This window comes from Schistocerca serialis, chromosome 2, assembly GCF_023864345.2.
Source record: "Schistocerca serialis cubense isolate TAMUIC-IGC-003099 chromosome 2, iqSchSeri2.2, whole genome shotgun sequence".
NCBI lineage: Eukaryota > Metazoa > Arthropoda > Insecta > Orthoptera > Acrididae > Schistocerca > Schistocerca serialis.
Window position 1 is genome coordinate 446,128,536 of NC_064639.1, and position 14,247 is coordinate 446,142,782.

The window sequence follows — 14,247 nt, forward strand, 5'->3', positions numbered from 1 at the left end:
CACTTAAATCTATACTCGATGTTAACAAATTTCTCTTCTTCAGAAACGCTTTCCTTGTCATTGCCAGTCTACCTTTTATATCCTCTCTACTTTGACCAGCATCAGTTATTTTGCTCCCCAAATAGCAAAACTCCTTTACTACTTTAAGTGTCTTCTTTCCTAATCTAATACCCTCAACATCACCCGATTAAATTCGACTACATTAAATTATCCTCGTTTTGCTTTTGTTGATGTTTATCTTATATCCTCCCTTCAAGACACTATCCATTCCGTTCAACTGCTCTTCCAAGACCTTTGCTGTGTCTGACAGAATTACAATGTCATCGGCGAACCTCTAAGTTTTTATTTCTTCTCCATCGATTTTAATACCTACTCCGAATTTTTTTTTTGTTTCCTTCACTGCTTGCTCAATATACAGATTGAATATAATCGGGGAGAGGCTACAACCCTGTCTCACTCCCTTTCCAACCACTGCTTCCCTTTCATACCCCTCAACTTTTATAACTGCCATTTGGTTTCTATACAAATTGTAAGTAGCCTTTCGCTCCCTGTATTTTACCCCTGCCACCTTCAGAATTTGAAAGAAAGTATTCCAGTCAACATTGTCAAAAGCTTTCTCTAAGTCTACAAATGCTAGAAACGTAGGTTTGTCATTCCTTAATCTAGCTTCTAAGATAAGCCGTAGGGTCAGTATTGCCTCACGTGTTCCAATATTTCTACGGAATCCAAACCGATCTTCCCCCAAGGTCGGCTTCTACTAGTTTTTCCATTCGTCTGTAAAGAATTCGCGTTAGTATTTTGCAGCCGTGACTTATAAAACTGATATTTCGGTAATTTTCACATCTGTCAACACCTGCTTTCTTTGGGATTGGAATTATTATATCCTTCTTGAAGTCTGAGGGTATTTCGCCTGTCTCATACATCTTGCTCACCAGATGGTAGAGTTTTGTCAGGACTGGCTCTCCCAAGGCCGTCAGTAGTTATAATGGAATGTTGTCTACTCCCGCGGCCTTGTTTCGACTCAGGTCTTTCAGTGCTCTGTCGAACTCTTCACGCAGTATCGCTGAGGCACGCAAGCCTCCCCACCAACGGCAAGGTCCATGGTTCTGGGGGGGGGGGGGGGGGGGGGGGGGACAGAAGACGTAAGATGACGATATTTCAGACAAGGCGTCAACTTGACGGTGCTCAACAAACGGCGAAATCGTCGCGAAAATTTGTAGATGAGATAAAGAAACTTATCCCATCGTACAGAAAGGAATTTGCTTCAACACCGAGCAATCAGGATTTGAAGAGGAAATTCATATGGAAGGAACCCTGGAAATTGGAGATACCAAAAGAGCTCTATCAAGATCAAATAACATCGACGCCTTAACGCATTAATATACAATTATACTGTTGGTCTGGACGGTAAATCAGCTGGAAAGTTTGAGGTTCTCAACCCCCTACGATTCTTTGTTGTGTGCGTATTCTTGCAAGGGCAGTAGGGAATATTTATGTCGTAGCCATCAATAGTGGGAAAACGAGCGTAAAAGAACTATGGTAGGGGCACTGATTTTGGCCAATAGATGGTCCACATAACTTGATTTTACTTGATTCCTGGTCTACGTACGAAAATCGTACTCCTTTAGTGAAAACTATGTCTCCTGGAAAGTGTGTAACATTGCAAATTCATACCATTTGGAACCACTGGATAGATTCAGCCTGTTGATTTTTGTTTCTTCCGTGCATATAAAACGTATTATCGCCGTGTCTGCAGCTACGCCTTAAAGGACAGCCAGTTTCAAGATGAACTCCATGACAGGGTGTTTCCCTTTCGGTTGCAGACCATCAAGTTCTGTCAGGTCTCATCACCCCGTTACACTAATATGATTATATATGGATTCGTTAAGAGTGAATACGTAGCTGAACATCCTGCACACTTTGTAGCTCCTAAGGGTTCCCTTCGATTTTGATGGTGCGAACCTTTTTGATCACTTCGACGCGTCATTTTTCATTCGGTGTTCATGGTGTAAGTTGACAGCTACTTTTGAACATTTCTGGAATGCTGTACATGGCTGTTTTGTGAAGTGTAATGCAGAGATCCCATAGATGATTGATCTTTGCTCCTCCCGGAACTCATTTTCCGTCGCGCTCCTGATGCACGTGGTGAATTACTAGCAGCCAGTATTTTTTCTGTCATAAATGTTAACACGCCACTTTCAAATTGTGACGTAGCCACAAGCGCTGGAACGAAGATGCGGAACGCAAGACAGAAAAGGCGCTGAGGAAACGTCGGCCAGTAGTGCGCGGAATTGAATCCGCGCCGCGCTAAGAGCGAAACGTGGAAGAAGTGAATATAAACGCGCTCCTGCTAGCGTCGGCCGCTCAGATCGACCCAGTCTGCAACGGGCATTAGTGCTACGCTATCAGATTGTCGTGATCCGCATCAAGTGCCTACTTGGACTTTGTGTATAGCAAGAACTTAACTGTTTTCATGTCGCCTCTAGCTAGCGACATTTGCTGTGGTTAATGTTAAGTATTGTCAATTTGCCTTCTATAAATAAAATTACTAATGTTACTTGTTTGAACTGTTTTATAGCATTCCGAGAACGCAACGTCCTTCACGCACGCTTTAGGCAACGAGTGGGCAAGACCCCACACAAATGACCTTCACTAAAGATTGTTTTGCTACCTCACACTCAAGGGATTCTTTGCGAGAGGGAATCTTTATCAGGGCAGTTTCAAATGGGTTGTAAATGTCCAATACTACTAGCGAAGTCACATCTAGTTTTGCAGAATCAAAAAAGTAATTTCAATATTTGTTTTATGTTTTTTGATTTTATAATTTATTTTACACCATAGCAATCTCAAAATCGCTTAGAAACACGTTGGGGAATACTTTCCGGTACAATAATATTCTATCTTACTATTTTTGTGATTTTCTCTCAGTGGCCATTTAATTACTAGCGGGATCTGTTCCACGCGATCTAACACCCTGGAAGTTGTGGCGCTCATTGCGCTAAGTTCCATACGGAATCTGTCAGCGCAGAAATACTCATTTGCTGCTGAATGGTGGTATAGCGGCACGTCCTTGCCTCTACACCTTCTATGCTTCCGCAGATGGTTTCCTGTCCTCAATTTGTTCCTCAGGACGACCTGTAAAACCGTTTTTCTGTATTCTTGTTTAGTGAGAATGTGGCCGAAATAAAACTTAGTGTGCTATAAATTGAATAGCTTTTGACTACACGATTAGTGTCACATGTAGAGCCAGCTATACAAACACAAGAGTGGTGTAGCGTATATTCATAGGGAATATTCAGGGCTCACTTGGAAGTTAAGTAAAGAACAGGTTACGACTTTATGGTACCTGTTTGTATACGAAAGAGTCTGCATACAAGAGATTTGTGTGGTTCATACTAGGATACAGCTAAAGCGTATGGGACCCATATCAGAGATACCGAGTTTGAACAAAGAAATGCGGCGTGAATCATCAGGTGGTGAAGAAGGCGTGGTAACCGCGCCGAAACCTAGGTCAACATCCTGTTTCTATTTTCAATCAAGGCGGATTCTTTATAATCATTGAATTATTCACTATTGCTGACACGCTGCAATGTTAAAAGTTCTCAGTCATAGGCCCTTGTTTCATAAGCGAGAAAGTGTAGCAGAAGTCTGAAATATTGTAGTTGTCACACTCGGAAAATACGCAGTAAATGACACAGAAATATATTGAGACAAATCTTAGAATCGGATGTTAGGCTTGTGTATACCGATATTATGGTGATCGTGAAGACAAAATTAGAATAATAGTGGTCAATACTGAGGAGTACAGGCAGTTGCTGCCTCCACTCTCGATCCATGACTCAAAAGGGTGTAATGTATGGATCAATAGAACGTCTCCTCGGTCACACACTTGTTACTGATTTTCAGAATATAGATATCGGAAAAGTATTGGTAATGAATGGTCCTGATGTTTCCATGTTTAGTTAAACAAGTAAAAAGGACATTCACGCCACGAATATTTCTGTGAAGAAAGAGGGTACTCTGGAATCGCCAGTACTTGGAAATGGAACCCTGATTCGAGAAACTGACGCTGTCGTTACGTACCAGAGCGGTGGTGTAGTTGTCCTTCAGCGTGATGTCGCTGCCGTTGTAGTACCATTTTTTAATTGATTCAGCACCTTCCTGTTGTTCCTCCTTTGTCGGAAGTCGTAGATCGTTCCCCACTATTTCATCAAAGTTGTCGTAGAGATTCTTTATTGCTGCTTCTGTTGATAATTGTCCTCCAGCTGTCGTCAGAAAATAGTGAACATTTTAGAAAATAATCCAAATAATCCAGATAGTAATGTAAATTACTAAAATTCAAATGACGGATATTATGGGTACCATCAGTACGATAGATTCACTTTTAATAATGAGTTTTAGTTATTTTGTCCTTGTTGAACACTTCATTATTTAAGGGAAAATTAGACATTACCAGTAATCTCTATTATCCACTATTTATGGACCTACAGCCAATGTTCGACTGTGTATCTATTGCATCTCATTGACTTGCATTGTAGTAAGCAGGATAACAATGAGAAGATACAACAGGTTTCAGGTACTCGTAAAGTTTTTGTAGAGTACTCACATTGGTTTATACCATCATCTTCGTCGTGAATTAACATTCAAATATGATAAAGGTACCGAAAATGTTTAATTCCAAATGAGCGTGCTTCATATTTAATATGTCATGGATTGGGCACTGTAGCATATTGACCCTCATCTATTAAATTGAGTTTTATAAAGAAACGTTTCTGATCTCGATGTACTGATATCACTACATCGCCATCAGAAATGTTTCTTCATAATACTCAATATTTTCATTCATCTTCTATATAAAACAAACTAGTTTATTTCAACTACTTAGGACTCACCTTTTTCTTAAAAGTAAGACGTCCATATTTAATAATCTTACTTTGACATACAGTGAGTTATTATCCATTACATATACCAGTCATGTATCACTAATTACCTGCATAGCTGCATTACATGTTTCAGCTATTTCATTCCGCTGTGAAGCGTACGATACTTCGGGTGAAGCGTACGATACTTCGGTTATGTGATGTTTGCGCGCTATCCACGTACTACCACATATTTAGTTAAAGTACCTAATTTAAAACCTGCAGTCCGATATGCGTTAAATATGAAGATCGTTTATTCTTGTACCATTTCGCTGCACTGTATTGCATTTTCATATGGTCACGCTTCACCCAACATATTGCTATCCAACAGCGATCTCTGTGCATGACTTCACAAGGACAGGACCAGAAAACAGTAACACATGGGGAGTCAGCTACAGCGGGAAATTTATACAAAACGTATTTCAGTTCAAAATTAGTCATTTCCATTGCCGCTGCATCTCATTAAATATCCCGCCTCAGACTAAGTGTTACGCTACGGGTCCTTTGTTCAGATTAACGCTTGCTGTATTACAGTACACATGTATCTTCCACACAATAATATTTGCATAGTATAATCTATACATCTACGTATTTCGAGATATTTACCTCTCCAAAATAGTCTATCACACCATGTACCGAGGAAGGCGTCCTATATAGTACTTCGACCAAAATGGCAAATTTATTAGTGTCTTCTGGGCCACAAAACGACTAAAAGAACAGAATCCTGTAGTACGGTATATAGAGTTGCGGCTCGCGCTGAGTTAAATTTCCAAGCCTACCAGAGTCATTATTGACATACGCCCTCGCTTAAGGTTCCCTTTTCACATTAACGTTCTGGACATAAGCCCTGCAAACACGTAACTGCTGTGAATCTCTTTGGTGTAATTCGCGATCGTATAATACGGAACAGTAGCACTCTGTTCTAATTCTGTACTTCGAATGTGCACATTGTATCAGCAATCACCAGTCTTGCTGACGCATCGTACCTGAAATTAACGACATTGGGCTAATAAATGAATGATCTCTGTGAAGTAGTGGAACCTCTTGTTAGGCGACGTAATTGTTCATATGAACGATTCCTTCAACGGTTGTATTCAAATTTCCGAACACTTGAAACGCGTAATTGTCTGTTGTCAAAATGGTAGAAATAGATGAACGTGACGATCGTGCGCTTATAAGATTTTAATTATCAACACTTATATTATCAGTCTATCTACGTCCACGCAGAGTATGATATAATACATCAGACAAAGAATCTCTCGATAAACGATTTCAAACGTGAGCGTATGGATACTGTAAGCTTAACACGTTCCGGATACGTTGTTGATGTTTCTCCTGGAGAAAGTAACGATAACTTCATGTAATTCTTGAAGAATTCCTGGCGTAACTGCTACTCCTTTATGTTTTGGGCTTGTAGTGTGATGACCTCAACATACTGTCACAGCATTTCGGCTAACAACCATGTAGCCATCTTCCAGTGTAAAACTCATCTGAAGACGACTGAACGGTAGTCAGCCAGAATATTGTGGCAAGATGCAAATGTAATTCGGCTGCAACACCGAAAATCACAGAACGATAAAATTCATGATATGCTGGCGGAAGACTATCGCAATAAGTTATGTGAAAGAGTTGTAACGTATCTCATAAGAATATATTTACAGGGTGTTCTGAAACTATTGGTTCTAATTCCAGCACTGCTGTGAGGAATCATCTGAGAGCCACCTTCGGGAATCTATGGCTCGGCCGAGGTGGCCCTGTGGCGTGGCCACTCAGGTCACCTCAGTGTCTGGAATTCTTCCACTGGGTCTTATCAAGCATCTGATGCAAAACCGTTGTGGAAACAGAAGACCTTGTTGCTAGAACTGCCGTCACTGCTAGTGCGATTGCGGACGTGCCAGGAATCATCGAATGGACAAGACAGTCAATGGTCCGACCATATACTGCGTGCATAGAGGCCAATGGTCGCTCATTCGAGCATTTCGTGGGAATGTCTCTTCTGTAATTCGCATGCTAAACTACCTTCTGCGTAAACAGTCCCTAGCATTAGAAACTTCTGCCGGCCGCTGTGGCCGAGCGGTTCTAGGCGCTTCAGTCTGGAACCGCGCTGCTGCTACGGTCGTAGGTTCGAATCCTGCCCCGCGCATGGATGTGTATGATGTCATTAGGTTAGTTAGGTTTAAGTAGTTCTAAGTCTAGGAAACTGATGACCTCAGATGTTAATTCCCATAGTGCTTAGAGCCACTTGAACCATTAGAAACTGCCGTCAGGGACCACATGTACCACGACTAAATGTATTTGTTTTGATGTTCTCTACCTCTGGTATCAGTTTGAACGAATAGTTTCGGAACACCCTGTATAATATCTTGATTCAAGTGTTCTACAATTCCTGCTGCGTTTGTTGACTCCAGATGAAAAACGCTCGAGGAAAGGGACTCCGTAATCGTTGATGGATATGTTTAAACGTAAGCTGAAGAACTTGTGCCACTGATGTCTGACGACAGATCAAACATGTACCAGCCATCTCAGGTCAAGGGCAATTTGCCGTCTAATCAAAGGAATGGCGAACGATGGAACAAACATATTGAGATAAATCGACTTTGCGTTGAGGATTAATTTTTGTAAATATTTTCTTCTGCTCTTCACGCCGAAGATTTCATGGGTGCTGGCAATCTGAGAAAAAGTTAGTCATCTCTAGAACATACCAGATTAACACCGTACAAGTTTCTTCAGGTATGCCTCCTGTACCTGAGGCCATTCATAGAGGGTGAGATCTGACAGAACTACCAGTCTGTGGGAATTTTGATATATCAGGATAGTTCCTATTGAATTGAGATCGGGCCAGGCGAGGTACGATAGGATGCGAGAGTTCGTAAAACCAGGATCTTTTATTTACAGCCTTGTGAAGATTGCTGGCGACATCTTAGAAGATGTGGGCGGCCAAAGCAAGCATCTCATTTAGATGAAAAAGAAGGTGCATCAGCAAGTAATCGGGATCATGCATACGACATCCTAAATAAATGAGCCTGTCATGCTAGGAAAACACTCTCAAAACCTCATAGAACCATCCCTAGCGTCAACTGAACACCCCACATACTGTGGGTTAAACAACATCACTGCACTCGATGTCTCGCATCGTCATACAAAATCGTCATACCACACTACACGTATTTAGTGTTCTAATGTCCAGTGTGTATGTTATTTGGCTCACTGAAAATGTTCAGCTTGGTATTATAAGGGTCGATAAAAAGTTTACGTTCGGCAGACTCAGGGTGCAGAATTGGTATGCCAATCAAGCAAAATAACTGAGTGCACTGAGGAAATCACACCACCGATGCAGCAGGTGGAAGATACTCGTTAGGTAAAACACAATGTCCTGCTCTGCAAGAAGTCCGTAATTGCTTGCTGCACATCCCCGTCCAGCAAGCACAGTCGACCCTTCAAGGCACTTTTTAAGGGACAGAAAGTGTGGTAATCGCATGGCGAAAGCTCAGGACTACAGGGCGGGTGGTCAGTGCCTGGCCCTTGAGTTGGCGTAACTTATTCATTACATGTGCGATAAGGGGACGTGCGTTGTCAAGAAGCAGCAGCACCCCGTGTCGCAATTTTGCCGGACGGTTCGCCATCACTGCAAAACTAGCCGCGCGGGGTAGTCATGCGGTCTTGGGCGCCTTGCCACGGTTCGCTTGGCTGCCCCCGACGGAGGTTAGAGTACCACCTTGGACATGGGTGTGTCTGTTGTCATTAGCGTAAGTTAAAGTTAGATTAAATACTGTGTAAGCCTAGGGACCGATGACCTCAGCAGTTTGGTCTTATAGGAATTACCACAAATTTCCAACATAAACTAACTTAAGCTAAGGAAAACACCAGTGGCGTAGCGTGAGGGGAGACTTTGAGACGGTCTCCCCTGTATTCCTGCTTAAAAAAGATGCAATAGTAATTCATAACAAAATATAAATAACTTTCTACTAAGAGCTCTAAATGTGCGAAGACATCAGTTTTGTAGCTCACGCCGCACCCTGAGTATTCGTGTATTTGCGTGCTTGAGACTGGACTGCTCCCAGTCTCTGCCTCCCTTCCCTTACCTGGCTGTGTGCGCCTGCGCGCTTTAGTGGCATTCTCGGCTCCCCTCCACTTTCCCTCTACCACGAAGGCCGGTGCGCTGCACTTACTAGCAGGTGTAGAGACTAGTCTCTGCCGCTTCTATGCTGCACGGAAGTGAACAGTCGCGCGGTTTGTGTTCATAGTCATTCTTGTGTGACTTTAGCGCATATTTTCGTTGTGTCGCCAACATGAGTGAGCCAGCAACTGAACACCTTATAGAATTTTTATTAAAAATGCCTTTTTCTACATTAACGAACGAAAAAAGTCCGAATTGAAGGACAAACGACCTCTTCCTATACTCAGTGTAGTTTTAAGTGAAGCCAAACAAAAACGCACTTTTCAGATAGCCTGGTACGAAAAATATACTTGGCTGACTGCGAATGCAGTTAATAGCAGATCATATTGTCATATATGTTGTGTCTAGACAAGACAGCCTAGACACAATGAGAGGAAGCCGACAGGCACACTCTAATCCAAAGCAGGGTGCGTGAGGTCTAAAACAGGATACGTAATGAATGCTATAAAGAAAAGCACGTAGCTTCTGGAATACTTAACTTTAATCCATCCTTTTGGTACATCTGGAGATTGTGGCGATACAAGTGAGACTCTTTAGATACATGCAATGTTACTGATGGCGCCTTGCTAGGTCGTAGCCATGGACTTAGCTGAAGGCTACTCCAACTATCTGCTCGGCAAAGGAGCGAGGCTTCGTCATTGTAGTCGCTAGCAACGTCGTCCGTACAACTGGGGCGAGTGCTATTCCGTATCTCGAGACCTGCCTTGTGGTGGCGCTCGGTCTGCGATCCCTGACAGTGGCGACACGCGGGTCCGACATGTACTAATGGACTGCGGCCGATTTAAAGCTACCACCTAGCAAGTGTGGTGTCTGGCGGTCACACCACAATATATGTCTTCTGTTTGGTGGTGAAAAGGAATGGTGCAGTGAGGGCATTTTTACAATAAAGAACTTTGACAGGAAAGCACAGAAGCATCAGATATCAAAACGTCACCTGCAGAACAAAGAATCATTTCAGTTATTGGGCAAAAGCAGAATTGAGCACGCCCTTTCTGAAGCCGCGCGTCTGACGGCAACGAAATAAAATGAACGTTGCATCCAACAGGAGAGTATTGGCTCGTCTTATTCAGGCAATTGTATTTCTTTGTAAACAAGAACTAGCCTTTCGCGGCCATCGAGAAGACTAATCCTCCAGCAACTACGGTAACTATCTGGAATTGTGGGATTTACTAGCTCAAGGAGAGCAGTTAATCCGAGACCATCTGTCATCATCTTCAACCTTTAAAGGAACTTCTCCAGATATACAGAATGATGTAATAGAAATGATAACTTTGGAAGTTAATGAGGAAATAAAATCTGAAATTCAGAACTGCAATATCATTTCGATTCAAGCTGATGAAACATTAGACACGTCATGCAAGAGTCAAACGATGATAATATTCCGGTACTGTATTGCAGACCAAATTGAGGAAAGATTCGTTGGATTTTACGATGTTTCTGGAGATAAAACTGCTGAAGGTTTGTCAAAAATTATTCATGCAGTATTGAAAGAATGGAATGTGGAAGGAAAAGTGGTTAGTCAATCAGATGATGGCGCTTCAGTAATGGAGGGCAGAGAAAGAGGACTACAACATTGGTGAAGCAGTTCTGTCTGCATGCGCTGTTTATTCATTGTTACGCACACCACCTGATTTTGATACTGTTACATGCCTCCAAAATCATATGACAAGTACGCATGTTTGCAAGTGATAGTACTAATTCCATTCGTTTTTCAGCAAATCATCAAAACGAACTGTGTTGCTAACTGAGAAAGGATTTAAGCTACCATACGCGAGCAACACTCGCTGAAACTTTCGTTCCAGGCAGTTTCAACGATATCTAGTCATTTCTCAGAGTTATATGGTGCTTTTAATTACATAACTGATGGATCAGACTCTCAATGGGACCCAGAATCTTTGAGCTGTGCTGCGGGAGTGAAACGACGAATGGATGATGCTACGTTTGTGTACTTGCTTTGCTTCTACCGAGGGTGATTTGTTTATGTCGATCATCCCTTTAATGTTCTTCAGTCAAAATCTGTCAGTATAATTGCTTGCCACGACGAAATATGAACTGTTTTGAGAAACTTATGACAATTAAGAACGGAAACATTCGTTGATGAATGCATTTAATGCAACTTGTGTTTGAATGGCAACTTATCATGTGACAGTCAAAAGACTCCTCTCAGGGCATTAACTTACGAGGTAATAGATTTGCAAAGTGTTCAGATGGAAAGAAGATTTAAAGACTTTATCCCAAATTCAGTTTGTTGAACTTCTGAACGAAAAGTGTTTCCCAAACTATCAAAAAGAATTCCCAAAGTTGAAACAGCTTCAGTTATTAGAACAATATCCTTTTTACGAACAAGAACAACTTGAGCATGAATTGTGTAACATATACGCTGATGAGAAAAAACTCTTATCTCCAAGAATCCTCTTAAAGTACATTGTCAACAATGATTTAAACTCTGTGTATGAAGAATCAACGAAGTTCCTGCTTTTGGTTTGACCCTACCCGCAATTATAGCAAGCAGAGAACGAAGCATGAGTACTCTTAAACGAGTGAAAAATTATTTAAGGAATTCAACGTCCAACACCCGGCTGACGTGTTTGAGCACGTTAGCAATAGAAAAGACACTACCTGGAGAGCTATCCAGTGATCAGATCTTTGTAGACCGAGTTATAGACTTATTCGTGTAAAGAAAAGACAGGCGCATTGCACTTGTGTACAAGAAAATATAAGTGCTTCTTCTCTTGCTGCTGGAGATCTACATATTTGTCATCCTTTCTTGAACAAGTTAGTTATTATTATTATTATTATTATTATTTGTGGCCTAGGTAGTGCTAGTAGTAGTAGTAGTTGTTGTTGTTTTATTTGATGCATTTTGTTTCATTTGTTTAAATTATTGTTTATTGTACTATTTTGTCTCCCTATAATAACTGTAGAGTCTCCCCAACCTTTACAATCACGCTACGCCACTGGAAAACACACACACCCATGCCCGAGGGAGGACTCGAACCTTCGGCGGGGAGAGCCGTGCGAACCGTGGCAAGGCGCCTTAGTGAAGGAGACACCAGTTGAATGAGGTTGGCCTCGCAGATCGGTCGGCGTCTTGTGTCGAATCGCGACCGGCAAGCAACTTAGCACATCATTCCACACCGGTCGCTTACGACTGAGATGCTCCCCCATTCTCATTCTTCTTTCTCCGATAACGTTACCGGTGTTTGTTCCTCGGCAGCAAAGAAAAGAATAACGACAGGATGGTTCTGTTTGGTTGCACATGGTAATAACGTCTGCATCGCCCACGATCCGGATTTACGGAACGCTAATCGGAAAGACAAGAGTGCCACACCAACCCCTTTCCTACAGGTCGGTGCTTATATATCCGCTTCGGAGTCGCGCTACACGCTGCAGCAACGCCCCTAAGCGGAAGCTTTTTGATCGCCCCTTACATGTTGTAAGCTGTAGTTACATTTCTATGTATAACAACAAAAATAATTTCCATTTTATCATATTGCTGCTGTTTCTGTACACAAAATTATATAGCGCCTTGTTACATTGGTATTTTACCTAGCACACATGATATGTGAAATGAGAGTCGATATGGAAGATATAGGCCATCCAGTATTGATTAGAATCCTACAGAGATGTGGATAATTTACGCTCAAGTAATATAGAAGTTACAGACGAGATTCCTCTGGAATTTTTAATCCTTAGGGTAAATGGTAACCAAACGACGTTCAAAATGGTTTGTAGAATCTATGAGTCTGACTTTCGGAGAAACGTCATACAATCCCGACGATAGCAGAGGTTTGTAAGTATGATAACTATCGCTAAATCAGCTTAACATCTCACGCATCCAAGTTGTTGACAAGAATAATTTACAACAAAGTGGAAAAAATGAGAACCTGTTAGATGACGAACAGTTTGGCTTTAGAAAAGCCAAAGGTACCAGAGAGAGAGAGAGGGAGAGAGAGAGAGAGAGAGAGTGTTCTGATTCCGCGCTCGATAATTGAAGCAAGACTAAAGAGAAATCAAAATACCTTCACAGGATTTGTCGACCGATTAAAAGCGTTAGACAATGAAGAGTGGTGAAAGATATTCGAAATTCTCGGGAAAATGTTTTTAAGCTATATGGAAAGACGGGTAATATACAATATGCACAAAAATCAAAAGGAAACAATATGGAAGACCAAGAAGTAAGTGATCGGTTCAAAAACGAAGTAAGACACAGGAGCAGTCGCTCACGCACATTTTTCGATCCATACAGGGAAGAAGCAATGATGTAAATGGAAGAAACGTTCATAAGTAGGATTAAAATCCAGGAAATCAGTGATAACGTTCGCTAATGTTATTGCTACCCTCAGTGAAATTCAGGAGGAATTGCGGAAGTGTTGAATGAAATGAAGTGTCTAAAGGCAATTCGCTATGTATTGAGAGTAAACCGACGAAGGTCTAATGAAGAGTAACAGAAATGAGATTAGCTATGAACTCAACATTAAATTTGAGGACGGTAACGCAAACGAAGCGAAATAATTTTACTACTTTAGAAGTATAATAACGCATTACATACGATGCAAGGTGGACTTAAAATGCGGATTAGCACCGGCAAGGAGGGAATTTCTGCCTAAAAAAATTGTACTAATGTCAAACATCGACCTGAATTTAAGGAAAAAATGCCTACGTTATGTCGGGAGCACAGTATTGTTTGGAAGGGAATAACAGACTGTGGGATCCCTGGGAAAGCAGATAATCGAAGCGTTTGAGATGCGGTGCTATAGAAGGATGTTGAATATTGGGATCAATCATAAGACAAGAAATGAGATTCTTCGCAGAAGAGGAGCTTACGGAAAATATCGACAAGCATAATGGAAATGGTGATAGGTGATGTGCTAAGATATTAAGGAAAAGCTTCCATGGAACTTCAGGGAGATGTGTTGGGTAAGGCTGGAGAGAAAGACAGCGACTGGTTTATATACAACAAATGAGCAAATAAGGAAGGACCTCGGGTGTAAGTGCTTCTCTGAGAGAAAGATGGGAAGCGGAGACGTGGCGGGCTGATGAGACCAGCCAGAAGACTGGTTGAAGAAAGAAGAAAGTCGTGCTTTTGGATCAATGGAACTATCTGTCGTGGTTTGCATTAGTCATTGACGCTTGGTGACTGGTGTAAGG

At 41.7% G+C, this 14,247-nt stretch overlaps 1 protein-coding gene across 1 annotated transcript in view; it reads right to left on the bottom strand.

Moving 5' to 3' along the window:
- Nucleotides 1-3,337: 3,337 nt before the first annotated feature.
- The window catches only part of LOC126456061 (venom carboxylesterase-6-like), a 46,537-nt gene continuing 35,627 nt past the window's right edge, over nucleotides 3,338-14,247 (bottom strand). Inside the window, exons 8-9 of the mRNA XM_050091816.1 lie at nucleotides 4,084-4,265; nucleotides 3,338-3,346 (exon numbers count right to left, since the gene is read on the bottom strand). Of these exons, the coding sequence (XP_049947773.1) occupies nucleotides 3,338-3,346; nucleotides 4,084-4,265 (191 nt within the window). The remainder of the gene's footprint in view (nucleotides 3,347-4,083; nucleotides 4,266-14,247) is intronic.